At 41.4% G+C, this 18,231-nt stretch overlaps 1 protein-coding gene and 1 long non-coding RNA gene across 6 annotated transcripts in view; one reads left to right on the top strand and one right to left on the bottom strand.

Annotated features, from left to right (window-relative positions):
- Nucleotides 1–16,601, top strand: part of LOC309366084 — a 76,731-nt gene extending 60,130 nt beyond the window's left edge. Inside the window, exons 2-4 of the long non-coding RNA XR_014166482.1 lie at nucleotides 6,468–6,743; nucleotides 12,122–12,365; nucleotides 16,407–16,601. This is a non-coding gene — a long non-coding RNA (uncharacterized lncRNA). The remainder of the gene's footprint in view (nucleotides 1–6,467; nucleotides 6,744–12,121; nucleotides 12,366–16,406) is intronic.
- The window catches only part of KCNH1 (potassium voltage-gated channel subfamily H member 1), a 223,883-nt gene that overhangs the window by 90,168 nt on the left and 115,484 nt on the right, over nucleotides 1–18,231 (bottom strand). For all 5 annotated transcript variants that reach the window (XM_081903842.1, XM_081903841.1, XM_081903840.1 and 2 more), the window contains exons 9-10: nucleotides 16,612–16,864; nucleotides 6,456–6,652 (exon numbers count right to left, since the gene is read on the bottom strand). In XM_081903842.1, coding sequence (XP_081759968.1) covers nucleotides 6,456–6,652; nucleotides 16,612–16,864 — 450 coding nt within the window. The remainder of the gene's footprint in view (nucleotides 1–6,455; nucleotides 6,653–16,611; nucleotides 16,865–18,231) is intronic.

Raw genomic sequence — 18,231 nt, forward strand, 5'->3', positions numbered from 1 at the left:
ATCCACAGTCCTAAAGGAAACATGTGCTTGCCTGCCTGTCTAGACTTCCTGAGCAGAGCAAGCATAATGAAATGCTAGAGCATTCCACCTGTGAAAAAGGTCTTTCTGTAGTATTCGCAGCCAGTTGTTTAATCATCTCTCACACCATCTAAAAGACCTAATGGCTAAATGGCATCATGAAATATTCAAGGCATGGAGAGCACTAGAGAGACCTGAATTGAGGGTACTGCCAGCCAGCCAGCCAGCCAGCCAGCCAGCCAGCTCTCTCTGGTAGGGCATGAGCAATCATCTATATCCCATCATGCAAACTACCGCATGCATCTGTGCAAGGGAAAGCAAACATGCCCATCCCCGAGTGAGTGAAAGTAAACTAAGAGCAATCAAGAAGAAGTAGTGTACACATAAACTAAAGCAAATATTTGCTGAAACAGAAAAGACAGGAAGCATTCTGCCAATGTACCAATTAGGGGCACTCCACTGATGAGTATTAAAGAGGCTAAAATGCGTGGAGTTTCAAACCAGAGGGAAGAAAGGGGGGAAGCTACTAAGCCATTCGTCATTACTAAGGATGATGGGAAACTTCTTCTTCCATAGGAATCTTTATATTCTTCAAAGAGATCTCCCAGTGGAAAGATGTATAACCTGGAATCCCCAGTAGAATTGATGGATTGATGTAGGTAAAAATGTCTAACCATCCTAAATGTGTTCCGTGTGCTCTCACATCCCCTTGGTAGGACAGTTATTTTGAGGCCAACATTTTTTCATTCAACCTAGCATCCTGGAAAGTAATTCAGTTACAATATTGACTATACCCGTGGCAACTTCAGATTGTACGATGGACAGAAAAACTTAAAGTTGGAAAAGGTTCTCATGTATAATAATGGAGTGGTGGGGTGTATACAATATACGATATATGATATTTTTATTGTCATTGTCCCATGCAGAACAATGAAATTGAAAAACTACATAAAACATTCAAAAACCCCTAAAAACTCTGAAACCCCATTTTAAAATACACTACACTATAGAGACCCCTTATGCTGCATTTAGAACCAGAATTGCAGTTGCGTAGAAACTGTTTTTCAGGCTGCTAGTCCTGGCCTTTATAACCCTATACCTTTTTCCAGAAGGCAGAAGCTGAAAGAGAGCATTTCCAGGGTGCGTACTATCCTGTGCTATCTCTGCCGCTTTCTTATGGCACCTGACAGCATAGATTTGATCTAAGGTGAGAAGAGTGCACCCAATTATTCCATCAAATGAGTGACAAAAGTTTGTTCCGGTCTACAATAAACCTGGTTCTGCAGGTTTTCAGCACAGAAGTGTTTCCGTGAGGAAGGTTTCTCTGCCGAAAGTGTCTATTGTCTAGTAATTGTGCTATCAGAAGCTTTCCTCTGCAATTCAGATTTGCAACTTGCATGAAGGGATACAATTATAACAGGAAATTACTTTTATGGTTATTCTTTTGTATTCTTAGACCATCCTCCAACCTATGTTTTCAGGGCAGTATACAAAGAATACAGTAAAATATAACATAATACTGCAAAAGTATACAATTTACAATTCAGTTACGAAACAAACAATGCAGAAGTCACGGTAAACAGAAGCTGGTTAGCTACCTCTTCTGTCCCCAAAGTCCAGACAAAAAAGGTCTTTCACAGACCTTTAAAAGATGTCAGTGAAGGGGGGACAAACGTATCTCCAATGGAAGGGAGTTTCATAACTGGGATGCCATCACTGAGAAGGCCCTGCTACAAGTTACAGTGGAATGTATCTCAGTTATAAAGGGAACATACGACAAGCTTGCTAAATCAGGCCAATCACCCATCTAAGACAGCATCCTGAAGACTGTGGGAACCCTGCAAACAGGACATTAACACAACAGCATCTACCCACCTGTGATTCCCATAGACTAGTGATCAGAGACATAATGCCTCTGATAGTGAAGATAGAACATTGCCATTGCAGCTAGCAGCCATCAATACCCCTCTCCTCCATGGTTTGGCCTAATCCTCTTTTAAAGCCATCTAAGTTGATGGCAATCACTGCCCCATGTGGGAGTGAGTTCCATAGTTTAACTATGCACTCATCATGCCTTCCTTTATCAAAAGGATAAATGGGCATGCAGTTCTTTTTTAAAAAATAAAGTTAAGCAATCAGACAGATGACTTGATTCACAAGGACACGATCGTTAACTGTTCCATTCTTCAATGTCTTGCTGTGCATGATTCCCATGCAAGTTACACTGATAGAATTATACTCACCTAAAGCCTAGATTCTAGCTCTTCCTCCCTCACAGACACACAACATCCTTAAAGACTCAAAGCATGAGAAACCGAAATATTTGTAGCACAAACAGGAATGCAACCTATGGGTAATGAATGAAGCATTTTTCTCAAAACAGATCGTATTTTTTCTTCAACATTTCCCATCTGGTATACCTTATCCATATTCCTAACACAATGTTTACATCTTCTGCAGCCTGCAAAATAAGTGTGCTGGGTAACTCAGGGTAGCCAATTCTAATTTGCAATCAGCTTCTTGCAAATAAAAGAAAAAGAATGCAGTTCACTTACTTAATACTAATCAAGTTTAACCATTCTCACCATCAATCAGCATCAGTTTTATCACTGACTGCAATCCAATTAAAATACCATTATCTCAATAATCAGATGGAAATTGCTATGATGGAATGTGCTTTCTATAATAAATGTTTCATAGAATAACATGAAAGGGAAAGAATGAAGTTCCTTTGCCTGAATATGTCTTTCCAAATCAATCCGCAGATAACCCTCCTAAGCTTAGCATAAAGAAAGCTCTGGTTTAAAAAGAGTAGCAGCCGTGGACAGCCGTTTCTTAAGCTGGGATGGAATGAGAGACAAAGTTGTCTCAGTGTGTATTTGAAAACAAACTTAACTAGTTCACAATACCCAAAATAATAAGTGAGCCAAAACGCAGCCACCTTTCAAAATTTTGCAGTGCAGTTCTCCAGCCAAGTAATGTGTATATAAATAATAAAGTTTGCATAACAATATACATTGTCTGTGAAGGAAATATGCAAAAGTGCATTTCATTAGGGGAAATTGCTTACAAACAGTGGCATGGCGTAGGTTGCCAAAGCCCAGGGCAAGGAAAGCATTATGCCTCCTAAGGCAAGCATTGCTCCCCCAACTGGCGCCTCCATGCAGCACTGCTGCCACTGGACAGAGCTGCAGAGCAGCAGCAGGTGCTCCTCCACCTTGGGCACTGCCACTGCCACCACTCTCACTGTCTGCCTGCTTTCCCCACCAGTGGGTGATACTGCATGGCCAAAGGATGCAAGGACCCATCCTCTCCCAGTTCCTGCTCAGCGTGTTTCTCAGGTGAGGTGGAGGGGGCAGGGAGTGCCTCCATTTGGGGCGGCAGCTGCAGAGGTGTGCCCATAAAAAAATGTGCTGGTTTTCATGCTGATGTGAATTCAGGCAGCCTGGAGAAGGTGATATATGGGGTGGCTGCATCATGCATCTCTTCATTGGGAGCGGGTGGTGCTGTGGTCTAAACCACTGAGCCTCTTGGGCTTGCTGATCAGAAGGTTGGTAGTTCAAATCCGCATGAAGAGGTGAGCTCCCGTTGCTCTGCCACAGCTTCTGCCAACCTAGCAGTTCGAAAGCACACCAGTGCAAGTAGATAAACAGGTACTGCTGTGGCGGGAAGGTAAACGGCATTTCCCTGCACTCTGGCACTCGTCACGGTGTCCCGTTGCACCAGAAGCGGTTTAGTCATGCTGGCCACATGACCTGGAAAGCTGTCTGTGGACAAAACGCTGGCTCCCTCAGCCTGGAAAGCGAGATGAGCACCACATCCCATAGTTGCCTTTGACTGGACTTAACTGTCCAGTGGCCCTTCATAAAGGGATCTTGAACCTTAATCTGAAGGAAATATCCACTTTGTATTGAAGTTTTCCTGCTCTAATTTATTCTGCTTGCACCTAATTAAGTGCGTACTTCAATTCAACAGGGCATAATGAAATGATTAACTCTGTTTACTGCCAACATGATTTTGAAAACAAATAAGTAGTCTTTCCACTGGCAGGTATAAAAAATGGCACATAACGCTGTGGTGATTCTCACACGTCTCCGTCAAAACATACTAACAAACAGGTTAATTAATTAGGCCAAAGAATTCCATGCTGTATTTGAAGCTATAATAAAGGAATGTCTCGACAAAATAGGTTACGCTCATTGCACGGTGCCAATTATAGTTGCAAAGCTATACCCTTGTAAAGCCTTTTTCTGGCTTTTAATCAGATTTCATGGCTTTCTCCTATCTTCCTTGTATCTGAAGCAACAGTTCCAAAGCTGTGTTAAAATATATTACCACAGAAAACAGCCCGTACTGTCTCACCAGAAATGATGCAGAGCTAAAACAAAACCCCACAACCAGAAAGTGTATTTGATTCTTCCGTCTGAGAGATTATTTCAAAGCATTAGCAGAATGCAACCATATCGCGTAAACCATGGCAAACATTGTACACCAATTGCCTTGTGCCAATTTTCTGCCACAGACCTGGGAGCTCAATTATATCTGTCTTCAAGTAAATAAATACACATACTAGCTGCCCACGCAACCATTGCACAACACAGCACAGCGGATGTGCCAGAATACCTTTAAGCCATCATTTATGTACCTGCAGTCCAGGAGGCGTGGAAAATCCTGCTCATTATGTACTGCCTTGCTCCCTGTCTAATTCTACCAGGAAGATTCCTTTTTTAAAAAAAAATTTGGTAGAAAATCTGTTATTTCTTGATGGGTTGGGATAATTACACTACATATAAGGTTTTAACATTTGCCCTCACAGTTCAGACAAGATTTCACAGTGCAACATGGGGCCTTGTAGACTGGGAATTGCCTATGTTAACACATGCTGGTGCTATTTTTGTGATCAGCAATGGTTTCTTGTTAATAAATCTGACTGGCTGGATGAAGTGACAGCTACTTGCCACTTTCAAGGGTTGTAGAGAATAACTCAGAGGAGCCAAACGCAGAGAAGAGAACAGGCCTCAATCTTCACCTCTTGAGTAGCCTCCCTTTTGTCTGAGGCCTCATTTCAAGTCATACTCAGGATTTCTCCATCTTACATTCACAATCATATTTCTACTATATGATTTTCTTTACTCTTATACACTAACACAAACTTCACTTTGGAGACTTCTTTATTTTAGAATATGCTTCCCACAAAACCTCTTATGGCAATTCTTTAATTCTATCCTTCAAAGTGCTGATGTTGCTGTTTGCATTTCTCTTTTTGTAATAGCGGACTCTTCTGAGCGAATGTTTGTGGGTGAGGGAAGAATGCACTAAATATATGCACAGTCCACCCCACCCCCGTCTTCACAAATTTCTGAGCATATACAAAAAAAGAGGTATAAGGAAGAAGGTTTGAGGCACATTTGCTGGATACCGAAGTTGTGAAGAAGCAGAAACTATCTCCATTACAGATTTTAACGGTCATTCCCTCTTGCTAGGAAACTCTGGAATCTATGGTTATTTGTTGAAGGCCAAGGATTCTCAATCCTGGGAATTGTAGCATAGAAAGGGTGTTGAGAATTTATTTGAGCAGTGCTACAGTTCTCAGGGTCTCCTAGGAACACTGGCATATCAACAGACATTGGATTTTTTACATCCCCACCTTACCCACCAATTTGACACATTTTTTATATCATGCTTCATTGTAATTGACTCCACGGTAATTTTATATTAGTTTGCAGGGATGCAGAAAATTCTCTGGTAAACTGGTGTGAATCAATACAGTGGTACCTTGGTTTAAAAACTTAATTCATTCCGGTAATCCGTTCTTAAACCAAAGCATTCTTAAACCAAGGCGTGCTTTCCCATAGCAGCGGGAGACTCAGTTTACAAATGGAACACACTCAACATGTTCTGCTTCCAAGGAAAAGTTCACAAACCAAAACACCTACTTCCGGGTTTGCAGCGTTCTTAATCCAAGTTGTTCGTAACCTAAGCTGTTCTTAAACCAAGGTACCACTGTATATGGGCTGAATCAAACAAAATCCATGGAATCCCCAGTGTATAATTTCTTTATTAGTATTTATAAAATGTTAAAATTGGTTAATTGTAATGATTTGATGTTACAACTACTGTGGTCCCCCCCCCTTTGTTATTGTTGAACTCTAAATAAAGTCTTATTCTGTTTTTAAAAAAGGAATCCCCAGTGCAAATTCGGGAATTGGGGGAGGGGAGGCATGCAGGGAGCGTGCAAAGTGAGGAAACAGAGGAGCAGATTGTTGTCCAAGTTATACCCCATTGTAGTGCAAATATGACTGCAGGTGAGTTGTTTACCAGTGAGGATTCTTGTACACCCATATTTTCCATTAAAAAAAAAAAATCCTGACAGAATCAATCGAAAAGGAAAAGAGCCAACCTGAGACCACCCTTATAAGCACACAATAACTCCTTACCCTTTTCCTCAGGTTGTAGGTCAAGATGAGGTTCCTGGAGAAAGAGTGTGAGAAGGCCGTGTAGAACTCCAGCACCTTCTGTAAGGCATCTCTCTTGATCACGTGAAGGTCACAGTATGTCAGAGCCCTTACGTTAGCACAAGACTGGGCGAGGGTAGTTTCTTTCCAGAAGACATCCCCAAAAACATCTCCTTTGCCTAGGAAAAGACAACAGCAATAATATCCACGATCAAAGGACTGCCTCAGCGCCGAGACTCAAACAGCAAGAGCAGAACATTTCCACAGGAGGTTTCTTTCTTCCTTCCTTTTTACTGAAAGTGCATTTCTCATTTCATTCCACGTTCTGAACACAGAGCCCTCTGGTTGGAGTTCAGGGACAAGATCCAAATATCCCTGTACATGGTGACATGCTGCCAACAACCTTCTTCCCCAGTTGGCACTGTCAGGCCAGATTCAAATGAGAAGCCGAGGACACAAGGAAACATTTCCCATGTGGTCACTCTCTCATTTAAATCAACCTATCAGCTGGTGCTGGTTCTGTGTAAGCATGCAGGTTGTAGGACACTTGGTAGAATTGATTTTTTTATTTGATATTTGTATTCCACTTTTCCAACAACAATGTTGGGTTTGAAGCGGCTCACAAGCATCATCTTTAAAATGTGCAAACATTACAGTCCCTGTAATCCTATCAAAAACACAATAGCAGGGAAAAACAAGGCTGATAAAACAAACAAATTCAATGCAAACTCATAGTGCTTCAAAGTACATAAGGAAGAAAGCTATCATGCTGAGGAAAGGAAACAAGCAGCATTCTCCAAGATAGACGTTTGAGACAATTTATCTTCCTGGGCTTGTATTCTTTTTGTATGCTGTACCTATAATATGGCAAGCAGTCTGGAGAGTCTGTAGATAGGCAAATGACAGTGTTGAGACGTAACACTAAACCATGGCTTTGCACTGAGTCAATGGGCCACAGCAAGCAACAGACCTATGTTCTCCCTCCTCTCATGTGCAGCCAGAAAAAGAACCCCAACAGCATTTATTTTCAGTTTCTCTGCATCTCAGCTCGTTGTTGAGGCCAAAGTGGGAATCAACTAATCCTTCTCTGTCAAAACAAGCCAATTTCAAACCATGGTTTCTGAAGCTGGCTTGTTTGACCACAGTAAGTGTGCAAGCCCTGATCCCCAATTTGGATACAGCAAAAAGCTAATTTGGATACAGCAAAAAGCCCTGATCCCCAATTTGGATACAGCAAAAAGCTGATTTGGATATAGCATAAAGCTGAGATTCCATTTGGATACAGCAATAATTCAGGGAAATTCAGAGGAAATACACCAAAGTCCTTTTTCCAGCCATGTGGCAAGAAAAGAGGATAGAGTGTATGATTTCAAGGCTTCCTGCAGCTCATTCACATAATGCCAAGCCATGAATTGTTTACGATCAATTGATTTTAACCCCACCCTTCAAGTCACTCCAAAGTGTGATGTATCAAATGAACCCTACAAAAAATCCAGTAAGAACTTTAAAACAATATAAACCAGTTCAACAACTACAGTGGTACCTCGGGTTATATACGCTTCTGGTTACATACGCTTCAGGTTACATACTCCACTAACCCAGAAATAGTGCCTCAAGTTAAGAACTTTGCTTCAGGGTGAGAACAGAAATCGTGCTCTGGCAGCGCAGCGGCAGCAGGAGGCCCCATTAGCTAAAGTGGTGCTTAAGTCAAGAACAGTTTCAGGTTAAGTATAGACCTCCAGAACAAATTAAGTACTTAACCCGAGGTACCACTGTACACCCCTCACGGCAAACATCAGTGGCCTAGTCAGGGTGGGCCCAAGACATTTTGCTGCTTCAGGCAAAGGACAAGATGGTGCTCTCTCATTCTATATATAGAACCAAGTGAACTGGGAACAGGAGAGGGACCTTGACTGCAACACGCAACAGGCTACCTTTAGGTGCTGCTGAGGGAAGGGGGAGCTGCCCCCAGCACCTGCCATCTCTGGTAGCTGCCTCATTATGTCTAATGGTAGGATTGACCTTGAGCCTGATACATCAAGAACCCACATCATTAAAGAGAAGCATACTTTAGCTGGCGCTGAAAATCCACAAATGTTGGCGCCAGGCAGTTTGGTGTTATATATGGTCACAGCTACTATGTATTCAGAGTTATGCGTACTCTAGGCAAGCAGAATGCAATGTTTTTCAAAGGCCAGCAGTCAATCAGCTGAATTGCTCCACAGAGTTCTGTGCTTAAAACTATCTGGTGGCTTAGCATAAATCCATTTATCCAGTCTTAGCACTGGATTCAGAATTCTCAAGCTTGAAAAATATTTAAACAACTCTGGTAACAGCGATTAACCCGTTCAATTTAAAATGTGGATTGCTTCCAATAATATATAAAGATCTATTCCATGTAAGATTCCTAATAAAAGTAATTTCTCCTGTGCTGTTCAAGTCAAGAAAATGTACCTTTATTAAACTTTGTAAAAATTCTAACTGTGCTAAGGCACTGATATTTAATTTGCCAATTAATTAATTAGAGTAATTTGTGCAAAGTAAGACAGTTAATAGCATAAAAAGAATGTTGAGTGTCAGCCTGCTGTTAATCCTTCAAAAATGGCTAACAACTTAAAAGCTGTCAGTCTCTCTTTGCTCCTTTTTCTTTACTCGGTGGCTAAACAGTGTAACTGGCAGAGTTGATAAAAGCCACCTTGAGCTTTTGATCTCCCACACAGTTTCTTCATATATGATTTAACCTGAATTCAATGACGCTGCTTGATCTATTCCAACAGAAGAAGAGCACTGTCCCCTAAAAGCGTGTGAATAATTTACTGCTTTCATTTATTTGAAAACTAACCACAATTACTCTTCCAAGTTCACATGAAAAAATATTGTATGGCCTAAGAAATCTTTTAAAAAAATCTGATAAACAGAAATATTTTCTCCTCAGAATCTGAAAGAACAGCCCTGTTGTCATGTGGCCATATTCTATAAAGATATAATAACAAGATAAAGAGTCTGTATTCATTTAGCAGATACCTTTTCCATTGGGTAGATGCCAAATGACCAGTGGGTCCAACGCAAACACTTAAGATTCAAAAATATTTTCCTCATGTCATATAATAGAGCACATTGTGGTAATAGAGCAATGATCAAATTGCAAGGTAGAAGTTTGCTATATAGGCAGTCTCCCATTTACATGCGTTCAATATATGTGCAACTGTGTATATGCACATCACGCTGGACCTACAAGGGACATGGAAACGTCATAAAGGCATCACTGAAATGTCACTAAATGGGCAGAGTGGGGTGACTGCAGACGCTTTCAATAATGATGATAATAATAATAATAATAATAATAATAATAATAATAATAATAATAATAAAATTTTATTTATATCCCGCCCTCCCCAGCTGAAGCTGGGCTCAGGGCGGCTAACAACAATCAAAATAGTCCAATGGGTTTCAATTACACATGATTTTGCTGGCGGTGCCTCGTAACCTCCGAGTAAACGGGGGGCTGCCTCTCTTTGGGTTGTATCCCCCTAATCAGGACAGACTCATTGAAAATAAAGGCCATGACTAACTTATTTATTTCAATAGGTCTACTCTGCGTATAACTTAGGGGGATACAACGTTATGTGTGGGATCCACTTAACCACCAGCAGCAAGCACAGTCAAGCTCTACCCCCTCTTGCCCCCATGGGCCTCTGAAATTGGCTCTGGGCAGCTGCAAAGCCCCCAGAACAGGACACAGGGAGAGGAGAGGGGGAATCATTCCATTTGGCAAACTGAAATGTTTGTGCAGACAATGTTTGCTCTGGTATAGAACTGCCCCCCCCCCCGGTAAGATATCCTAGCATGGTCCAGTAGGTGTGGGGCATGGGCTCTTTAGTGCTTTGAAGATGGGGAGACTATGTCACATGTGTATGATTGGCAGTCATCCTTTGTAGGTCCTGTAGGTTGTTATATTGTTGAGTGGTTGGTTGACGGAGATAATATTCAAAGTAGTAAATGACTGTTGTGGTTCTGTGCAATGGATGGTGAGTGAGATTGGGTGAGTGGCTACATGACTAATGTTTTATGTTGGTTGTAATTTTGCATCATACTGTCTTGTACTGATCTCTGATTATTCATACCAACATGGATATTGTTTAAGCATTTGAGTGTTGTTGTTTTACAGAAATCATTCTAGTCTTTATTGTACTTATTGTGTAGAGATGATAGACAGACAGACAGACAGACAGGATAGATGATAGATAGATGATGATAGATAGATAGATAGATAGATAGATAGATGATAGATAGATAGATAGATAGATAGATAGATAGATAGATAGATAGATAGATAGATAGATGATAGATGATAGATAGATAGATAGATGATAGATGATAGATAGATAGATAGATAGATAGATAGATATAGATGATAGATAGATAGATAGATATAGATAGATAGATAGATGATAGATAGATAGATAGATAGATAGATGATAGATAGATGGATAGATGATAGATAGATAGATGATAGATAGATAGATGATAGATAGATAGATGATAGATAGATAGATGATAGATAGATGATAGATAGATAGATAGATAGATAGATAGATGATAGATAGATAGATAGATAGATAGATAGATAGATAGATAGATAGATAGATAGATAGATGATAGATAGACAGACAGACAGACAGACAGACAGACAGAAAGACTGGGAACCCCTTTGAGATCTTGAGAAAGTAAGCAGTTGCTAAACGGAAATAATACATCAAATAAAGTCCAACTCCCTTGTATGGGGGTGGGGGCAAGGGTTAAATATTCTTGTGCCACATTAGGAGTCTATCCCATTGAGTTGGGACTATCACCTTCGGCACTTCTGTGTAATAGATGTCCTTGCGGGTAAAGTAATAAACCAAAGCCGTTTCAGAGAAGCATTACAAGAACAATTATGTCTGTATGCTTTAAGATTGCAATTAGATAAAATTAAACCAGCAGGGTTTTCCCCTTCTAGAGCAAATGGGCCATTTAACACCTTTCTTCTACAGAATGGAACACACACACATTTCCACAGGGGTAACATGGTTTTTTTTTGAAAGAAAGAAAGAAAAATTCCTCGGGGATGATGACTTTGTGAAAAATAACTTACTCTGGAAATCTGAGGACACGCAATCCATGCCATCCGCCTGTGCAATGTGCTCTCTTAATCAGAGTAAACAAATGAAACCACCCCAATCCCTGGTGGCAGTAAACAAATTAAAATAGCTGGGTTTGCATAACAAATGCATGCATGGTCACACTATAATCATAACTTTAGTTGGTTTATTGATTTTATCTGCTTTATTATAGCTATTTGTATTGAGGTGGAAATTATTCCATACCAAACTGGAATCCTAAAAGGATCAGATTTTTTAAAAGTATTTTATTTAAATACTTTAAATCGAATACCCCACTCCCCTTTGTACACAATGTTTCCTACTTAAAAGAGGCAGGTCCTAATGTGCTTCGCCACATCATTTTCAGCAGAAACTTCAGCACAGCAAGGGAGAAACAATGTTTAGTCAACAAAGATAGCATTTGCACTTTTCCAGTATTAGTGTAGAAATACTTCTGCATATGTTTACATTCTAACAATAGAGATATGTTTTGGTTTTGTAAAGCAGGGCTTTGATCAAGGGTAGTCAACATGGTGCCCTCCAGATATTGCTGGACTACAAGTCCAATGGGCCCCAGCCAGGATTGGTAAAGTTCTTGTAGTCTAACATCTCAACAGCTATCCCTGAAGTTATCAAAGCTCTACACCTTTGTCTGGAGTGAATCTTAAAGGGCCAGCCCCCAGGCCTGAAGACTGACCTTTTTTGGCCTTTTTGTGGCCTGCCATGGGTGCCTCCATTTATCAACATAAAGGTAGGTAAGGGTAAGATCACCCAGTGAATTTCCTGGGTGGGTGGAGATCTCACAGGAGATCTTCAAGAAGAGACTGGGCAGTCACCTGATATAAATACTGTTGCTCTGGATTTCTAACTTGGAGGAGGCTGGATGAGATCTCCCTTCCATTCTACAAATTTATGACTAGGCAGGGAACTGAACACAGATTTGCTTGGCCTAACTCCAAGATCCAGTTCTGGGCACCACAGTTCAAGAAGGACACTGACAAACTGGAACGTGTCCAGAGGAGAGCAACCAAAATGGTCAAAGGCCTGGAAACGATGCCTTATGAGGAAGGGCTAAGGAAGCTGGGCATGTTTAGCCTGGAGAAGAGGAGGTTAAGGGGTGATATGTTAGCCATGTTCAAATATATAAAAGGATGTCACATAGAGGAGGGAGAAAGGTTGTTTTCTGCTGCTCCAGAGAAGCGGACACGGAGCAATGGATCCAAACTACAAGAAAGAAGATTCCACCTAAACATTAGGAAGAACTTCCTGACAGTAAGAGCTGTTCGACAGTGGAATTTGCTGCCAAGGAGTGTGGTGGAGTCTCCTTCTTTGGAGGTCTTTAAGCAGAGGCTTGACAACCATATGTCAGGAGTGTTCTGATGGTGTTTCCTGCTTGGCAGGGGGTTGGACTCGATGGCCCTTGTGGTCTCTTCCAACTCTATGATTTTATGATTCTATGATTCTATGATTCTATCCTATCCACTACGCCAGACTGATTCTCAAAAGATACCCTTCTAGCACGATGAATATCATTTGGAACTGAGATCACGCTTTCCTCTTAGGAACTGAGTAAACCTGATTTATAGTAACATTATTATGCAAGAGAACACAGCGTATTCAATAAGCCAAGAGCAATAAGCTCACCAAACGAAATATTGTTGTAGGAGGCTCAGCCTCCTAATTTCAGCGTAAAGTTGGCTCTAATGGCATTAAAAAAAATATTGCCTGTAAATTCATTCATATCTTTTAAAGGCACAAAGGACATTTTGCTCCTAAGTTACATAGATCATTCGGTCACAAAATAATAATAATAAATGCAGTTTATTTCTCAGTTGCAAGGTGGGATAAGAGCATAACTCCTAAGAGAAAATCACATTCCATTAAAAGAGAAACTGAGAGATTATAGTTTAGTGAACACCCCCCAACACACTTTCAAGTACAATTTTCACGATGATTGCTATTCAAAATCCTGAGGGGTACTGCTGAATAATCAGAATTCAAAATTTGTGGAACAGGTTAATTAATATTAAGACTATTGACCTGTGTTCTTAATTGACCAATTAACAGTAGAGCCACTGTCTTTGTTAATGACAGTCATAACCACAGAGGGATCCTTTAGCAGCCCTAAAGTGTGGTCTCCTCCGTCCAGTCCAGCCAGTCTTGAGTACAATCCTGTAAGCAGAACCGGCCCGCCCATGAGACATACTGAGGCAGCTGCCTTGGGCGACAGAATCCAAGAGGTTGCACCACGGCAGGTGCCACTGCTGCTGGATAAGCAAGAAGCATTGGTGGCGGCTTCCAGGTTCTGGTGAGATCTTGTGAGAGCCCTGCAAAATCTCATTGGAAGCTGCTGCCACAGCTCCTTTTCCTTGCTTCTCCAGAAATGGTGGTGGGGGCTCTGTCACCCCTTGGATTCTGCCACCCAAACTGGAACCCATAAGCTACAGTCACACAGCTCTGGTAAGTGAGGCTTCAGTGGGGGTAGGAACAGGATGTCCCTGTGTCTAAGCAAGGAATCTTTTTCAGCCCAAAGGCATTATGTGTAGAGGAGCACAGCTAAGATGACCAAGGGTATGGAAACCAAACCTTATAACAAACAGCTGAAGGAACTGGGTCTGTTTAGAATGGAAAAGAGGATACAAAGAGGAGATATGATAGTCATCTTCAAATGAAAGGGCTGTCACATGGAAGATGGAGCAAGCTTACTTTCTCCAGTTCCAGAGGCTAGGACCCAAGCCAATGGCTTCAAGTTACAAGGAAGGAGATTCCAGCTAAACATCAGGAAGAAATTTCTGACACTAAGAGCTGTTCAGCAGTGGAACAGTCTCCCTCAGGAGGTTGTGGACCCTCCTTCCTTGGAGGATTTTAAGCAGAGGCTGGATGGCCATCTGTCATGGATGCCTTAGTTGAGATTCTTAGATGATTCTCAGGGTCCCTTCCAATTCTAGGTAAAGGTAAAGGGACCCCTGACCATTAGGTCCAGTCATGACCGACTCTGGGGTTGCAGCGCTCATCTTGCTTTATTGGCCGAGGGAGCCAGCGTACAGCTTCCGGGTCATGTGGCCAGCATGACTAAGCCGCTTCTGGCGAACCAGAACAGTGCACGGAAATGCCATTTACCTTCCCGCCAGAGTGGTAACTATTTATCTACTTGCACTTTGACGTTCTTTCAAACTGCTAGGTTGGCAGGAGCAGAGACTGAGCAACGAGAGTTCACCCCGTCGCGGGGATTTGAACCACTAGGATCAGCAAGTCCTAGGCTCTGTGGTTTAACCCACAGTGCCACCCGCCATTCTGTGATTCCCTCTTGAGCCACCTTCGGGGCTGCATAGTCAATCCAGGCAAGAAAGAGGAGCTCTTACAGAATTACATTCCAGCCAAGCAACAAAACCCAGTAAGGGAGAGAATGCGAGCTCTGATGTGAGGTGTGGCCTAGGGAAGGAAAGGGGCCCAGACAGAGCCCCAAAGGGCAGGTAGAGAACCAGGGAGGGAGGGGATGACAACATGAAAGGGGACTGTTGACAACAAAAGGCTTGGAAGAGGGAGACATCAGCATGCTGGAGGACTCCAAACTGTGACTGAGAGTATTTATATATGCCTTTCAAAGAATTTGCTGCCCCCACCCTGCAAATAAATAAATAAAATAAAAATTGGCTGAACCAGAATACAAGCAGCCTTTGGGGTACCTAGTTGAGACAGAGAGACAAATTCAGATACAAATGCAAGGCAGCTTCCCTAAGTAAAAGAAGGAGAGGAAGAAATGGGGGGGGGGGAGAAACAACATCTAAGGGGTTTGCTCTATAGTATACAGTGGTACCTCAGGTTAAGAACTTAATTCGTTCCGGACATCTGTTTTTAACCTGAAACTGTTCTTAACCTGAAGCACCACTTTAGCTAATGGGGCCTCCTGCTGCCACCGCGCCGCCGGAGCACAATTTCTGTTCTCATCCTGAAACAAAGTTCTTAACCCAAGGTAATATTTATTGGTTAGCAGATTCTGTAACCTGAAGCATATGTAACCTGAAGCATATGTAACCCGAGGTACCACTGTATTGCTCTGTCTTCTCTCTTTCCTGACGGTATATTTCCTTCTAAGTGATAGCTACATTTGTTCTGAAAGATTTAAGGTTGCTAGGCTGCTGTTTTTTCTGCAAGGCTAATGTGAGCAACAGACGCTGCACCGCATCTCTGTGAGATTTTACTTTACCATTAGAAAGGTGTGATAGAATCGCATCACCACCTGAAGGCTGGATCAGCCTTGTTCCTTATCTACATCTTATGGGTTATCACATGGTCTTTCCCTCCTTGCTTTGCTTCCACTGTGTTGAAGTGGAAAAACCTTTTTTATGTGCTTAGTGCCCTCACTGTGTGGCTGAACTTTCTGGCTAAAAATAGAGCAAATCTACATTTCAAAATGCTTTGGGCTTTGGTTGACAGAATAGGTTTTAATGTTCTTTAATGCTTCTATGCTGTTAATGATGCCTGGAAATACTGTGTTAAACAACAGCATTGCAATAAATATATCCAAGACGGGATGGGGAGGGAGAGGGGAGAGGGATGGATGGGTCCCTTACTTCCAATGAATTATAAATTCATGGATGACCACCACTAGCTGTATGCTTCTCCCCAGCTATAGTGTATATTATTATTATTATTATTATTATTATTATTATTATTATTATTATTATTATATTGGGGGAAAACACATTCCCCCTTTTTCAGAGGAACTCAAGGTGGCTAACAATTTTCCACTTTACCCTGTATTTGTTTCTGTGTTTCTGTTCCACTGCAGTTCAGCTTCCGACACCCCTAGTAACAAATCTCAATAACCAAACAATATTTACAATAAAAACAATCCCTAAGCGAAACTCAAACAAAACAGCTGATTTTTAAAAAGCAAAAAATGAAGGAAAGAAGCTACACAGGAATTCGCTTTCAGAATAAACATTTGGTACACAAATGTGAACACGAAGACAGAATGTAATGGGAGAACCTACCCAAAATTGCAACAACTTCATCATCCTGGATAACTTCCAAGGATCCCGAAACCACAAAGCAAAGATTGTCCACACTCTCTCCAGCATGATATATGAGATCCCCCGGAGCACAGTGCACCGTCTGAAATTCCATGGCAAGAGCTCGCAGGCACCCATCGCTGGCCAGCCTAAACGCAGGGTGCTCTTTAAAAACCTTTCGATTCAGATGAACGCAGATGTCCGCTCGCATGTCCTTAGGGCAAATCTGCAGAACCTGGGACAACATTATAAGAATCAACCACTGCAAGAGATTCGAGTGTGCTACATCCACTGTGTGCAGTCATTATGACAATTTTTTTTCCTTTAAAAAGCATCGTGTGCTTGTGCAGGAGATTCATTTTGGCTTCCTGTTGGCTAGCCAACTTATAATTGGCTAAATCCCTGTCCCTGCTTCTTTGCTCTTTTGGACAAGTGGCTGCAGCAATGGAATCTAGCCACCTGTCTCTTAAGCGATGTGAATCCCTAATAACAACCCTGTTTTTAGCCGTTTGCCTTTGAATTTGGAATCCTCTGCATCTACCTATGTGCATGGAAGCTGTGACACTGCTCAGCAGATGTTTGTTTTTATAAAATAAACGGAAACATCTCCGACTGCCAAGATAGCAGACAGAAAATAATTAATAGTAATCATTAAATCTCATTGGGAATGGTGGCAGCTGCTGGAGTTATAATTGCAAATGTTAAACAGGAATCTGTCAGGGAATGCAAAGTTAGAAAATTAGTTTTAAAAGTGCAATCCTCATTGACCCTGAAATTCCCGCACCAGCCTCAACATTAAATTAAAAAGCTCTTCAATATTAAGGCAGAAGACCAAGAATAAAACCATTATTTAGGACAAACACATTCTTTGGTAGCTACTGAGCTGCCAAGATAATAGTCAAAGGTTTTTTGTTTTTTTAAGACAGTGAAATCAATAGAACAGAATGCATATCACATACTTAAATAGGGCATGCAATTGAAACAGCACACAAATGCTTAAACTTTTTGGGATGTATATATGATCAGGGGGCTTTCAAATTCCTTTGTCATGAGAAAACCAATTAACCTACAGTAGCAAATCATCATCACATACCTGGCGGGGGAGAGAGATATGTGGCCAAACATACATTGGCTGCCTTGCTAAGATTACACCTCCCAACCCCAACCCCCCCCCAAAAAAAAATTGTAGTTCACATCCAAGACCTGGCACATGCTTAAATCTCTATAATGAGGTTAACTTTGGTTGGATTCTGTTTATGTTTTATTTGCATTTTGTTAAAAGCTCATTTTATTGAAACCTCCAATTTCCATTCATGGTCAAACCAGCGCAGAAGAGTGGTATCATTGCATCAGTGGACAAACACAATAGCATCATATAGTAGTTGCTAGCATTCACATGCCTAGGAAAAGAAAATTTGCTTATTGCTGATGATTTTTCTTCCACTAGAGAAGAAGAACCTTTTTCTCAAAATACACTCAGATGTGGAATTTCCCAACAAGTCCTGGCCTTTGCCATTGCCTTGGGGCAACTAGAAGACAGCAACTATCCTTAGAATAAACTTGTTTTACTAATATGCTTGTCTAACGTACCTTTGCTTCATG

Source organism: Podarcis melisellensis (assembly GCF_964234715.1).
Source record: "Podarcis melisellensis genome assembly, chromosome: 3".
Classification (NCBI taxonomy): domain Eukaryota; kingdom Metazoa; phylum Chordata; class Lepidosauria; order Squamata; family Lacertidae; genus Podarcis; species Podarcis melisellensis.